General features: G+C 53.1%; 1 protein-coding gene across 2 annotated transcripts in view; it reads right to left on the bottom strand.

Annotated features, from left to right (window-relative positions):
- Window positions 1-1,383: 1,383 nt before the first annotated feature.
- Cdkn1c (cyclin dependent kinase inhibitor 1C) overlaps window positions 1,384-2,619 on the bottom strand; it is a 12,743-nt gene continuing 11,507 nt past the window's right edge. For both annotated transcript variants that reach the window (XM_017799666.2, XM_017799667.2), the window contains exon 3: window positions 1,384-2,077. In XM_017799666.2, the coding sequence (XP_017655155.1) occupies window positions 2,070-2,077 (8 nt within the window). In that variant the 3' untranslated portion in view covers window positions 1,384-2,069. The remainder of the gene's footprint in view (window positions 2,078-2,619) is intronic.

The following is a 2,619-nucleotide window of genomic DNA, read 5'->3' as shown; positions in this document are numbered from 1 at the left end:
CCCCCCCCCGCCTCATTTAGGCTCAGAGCTCTGGGCCTGACCCTGAACTAGATGCCATGACACAGGAATAGGGAAAGGCAAAGCCCAAATTATCTGGCCCTTTGGGGTACCATGGATCAAAAGGAGGGTTTGTGAAGGCAATAACTGTGAGTGGGAAGACAGAGGCTACAGAACCTTCCCCAGGGACCAGGACCCAGGCATTGTCTGTTGTGGCCTCCAACCAATCCCCTGCCTACCATACACCCTAAAATACGCCACAACTCCCACACAGAGGTTCCTCACGAGCACCAGGCCATTGGGAGCATCCAGCCCCTGTGCACTATAACAAGACGCCCAATGCTCTGCTGTTTATAGAAATCACAAATGCGTTTCTGACATCTTGGAGGATGGTGAATCCAAGATAAGCACCTGCAGCTGGAGGTCTGGGGAGGGCTGCTCTGCTTCCGAGATGGTGCCTGGCTAGAAGGGAAGTGAGGGTCTGTGAGGCTTCATGATGGAATCACCTCCCAAAAGCCACAACCCCCAATACTGCCATGCTGACCTCCTGGACTCTTGGGGCACCTTCACAACCAGTTCTAGCTGCCAGACATCTTCACCTTGGCCCTCACTATACCCTTATGTAAAGGCCTTGTCATTCCAGACCTCGGGCTTCAGTTCAGGACTGAGGGTGAAGGACAAACTCCATCATGCCATCCACGGAGCTGGGGGAGCAGAGCTGGGACTCCTGCCTGAACAGATCAAGGAATGTCTCCCAAACCCAACATCAGACAGGCTTGGGGTAGAGTTGGCACTATGGGAGCTGGACAGATGGTTGCTGCCAGAGGGTCAGAGTTCAGACTGGGGTAAGCTTCACCTGCCCAGAGGACACTGGCTCTAAAAACCTTCAGAGACCTCCACTTTAGAGTTCCCCACAGGGAGGGGAAACTGAGGCCCCAAAAGATGGAAATGGGTTCATCCTCTGCTTCCTTCATGACAGAGTATCTCCTCCCCATAGTGAGACAAGAGGGGTCAGGCTGCCGCAGAGAGGACACTCAGAAGAGGAAAAGCCCAGAGCTGGCCATGGCCCTCGGCTGCCCATGGCCCTTGGCTGCCCAGGGCTCTTGGCTGCCCAGCACCAGGTGGGTCCTACTACCCCTAGTATGAGCTGGATCTCTACAAGTTCTGTGCGCACAGAGATTAACTGAGGAACAGAGTGTGCTCCAGGCCACAAGCCAACCACCTCAACCCACACCCCCCCACTGTCCCCAGGGTTCCCAGTGACTCCCCCAGGGAGGCAGCCCCATAGGCCAATGAGGCAGGTAGCTACAGATAGATGGTAGTTTCAAGGGAAAGAAGAAAGGTGTTTTTTCAAATTTTATTTATTTTTAGTATCTATTCATTTTGAGACAGGGTCTCAGGTAACCCAGTCTGACCTGTAACTCACTATGTAGCCAAGGATGACCTTGAATTTCTGATCTGCCTGCCTCCTCTTCCCCAAGTAAGCCACCATATTTAGCTAAGGAAAGGTAATTTCTGAGTGACCACAGACCATGATGATCCCAAATGGGAGGTCAGCTTGGCTGAGAGGCTGAGACCCTCTGCTTACAATCAGCAAGGCTCCTTCCACCCGTTAGTGTGTGTGTGTGTGAGCGTGTGTGTGTGCGTGTGTGGTGTGGGGGGGTTGCGTGTGCGTGTACGTGTGCGTGGTGTGTGGTGTGTGCGTGTGCGTGTTCCTTTTCCATTCCTATTGGTCATCAAAAATGGACCAGTGACTCAAAAGGGACTAAGCAGCAACATAGGGACCTGTCGGGGCTCCAGGGTGAGTATTCACCGCCTGTCCTTGAGTGGGGACCATCCAGGGAAGCAGGACACACAGTACCACGGACAACATACAGTGCAGTGTCTTTGGCCAGAGTACCTAGCACGGGGCCTCAGTAGTTGTCTCCAGAGGGAGAGAGTGAAGGTTGCAGGTCCAGGGTGGCGGACAGCGGTTCCAGAAAATGGAGACGAGGCGACACTTGCAGGAACAAAGCCAGTTCAGGGGTGCACCGAGCGAGCGGGCATCTGCAGAAGCAGGGCCTGGGATCTGCTCACCACACTGCAGAGAAAAACAAGGAGGGACAAAATGGTAAGAGGACCGAGATGTGATGAGGCTGAGGCTGAGGGTTGTGGTGTTAGTTCATCTGTTGCCCCTGTTTGCAAACTTCCCTGAGAAGCTTTCAGGAAGTGTAACTGATACTATTACAAGTTGCTGAGAAAATTGAAGATCAGATACAAAGTTAACAAAAAGAGAGACATCAGGGCCAGCCAGATGGCTCAGAGGTTAAAGGTGCTTGCAGCCAAACCTGACCACCTGAGTTCACCCGGACCCACACTGGTGGGGGAAGGAGACAACCAACTACTGAAAGATGTCCTCTGACCTCCACACATGCTCTGTCGGGGAGGGGAGGAGAGAGAGAGAGAGAGAGAGAGAGAGAGAGAGAGAGAGAGAGAGAGATAAATACATAAACAAATAAATGCAGTGCCCTCCAGATGGCCCAGTGGATGAAGATACCTGACACCAAGCCTGATGACCTGAACTCATCCCCCAGGACCCATGTGGTGAAGGAGGGCACCAGTTCCTGCAAGTTGTCTTCTGTC

The sequence above is a fragment of the Nannospalax galili genome, unplaced genomic scaffold (genome assembly GCF_000622305.1).
Source record: "Nannospalax galili isolate Female #2095 unplaced genomic scaffold, S.galili_v1.0 scaffold1639, whole genome shotgun sequence".
NCBI classification, from domain to species: Eukaryota; Metazoa; Chordata; class Mammalia; order Rodentia; family Spalacidae; genus Nannospalax; species Nannospalax galili.
The sequence above is the reverse complement of the archived record's forward strand: the minus strand, read 5'-3'. Positions and strand labels throughout refer to the sequence as shown.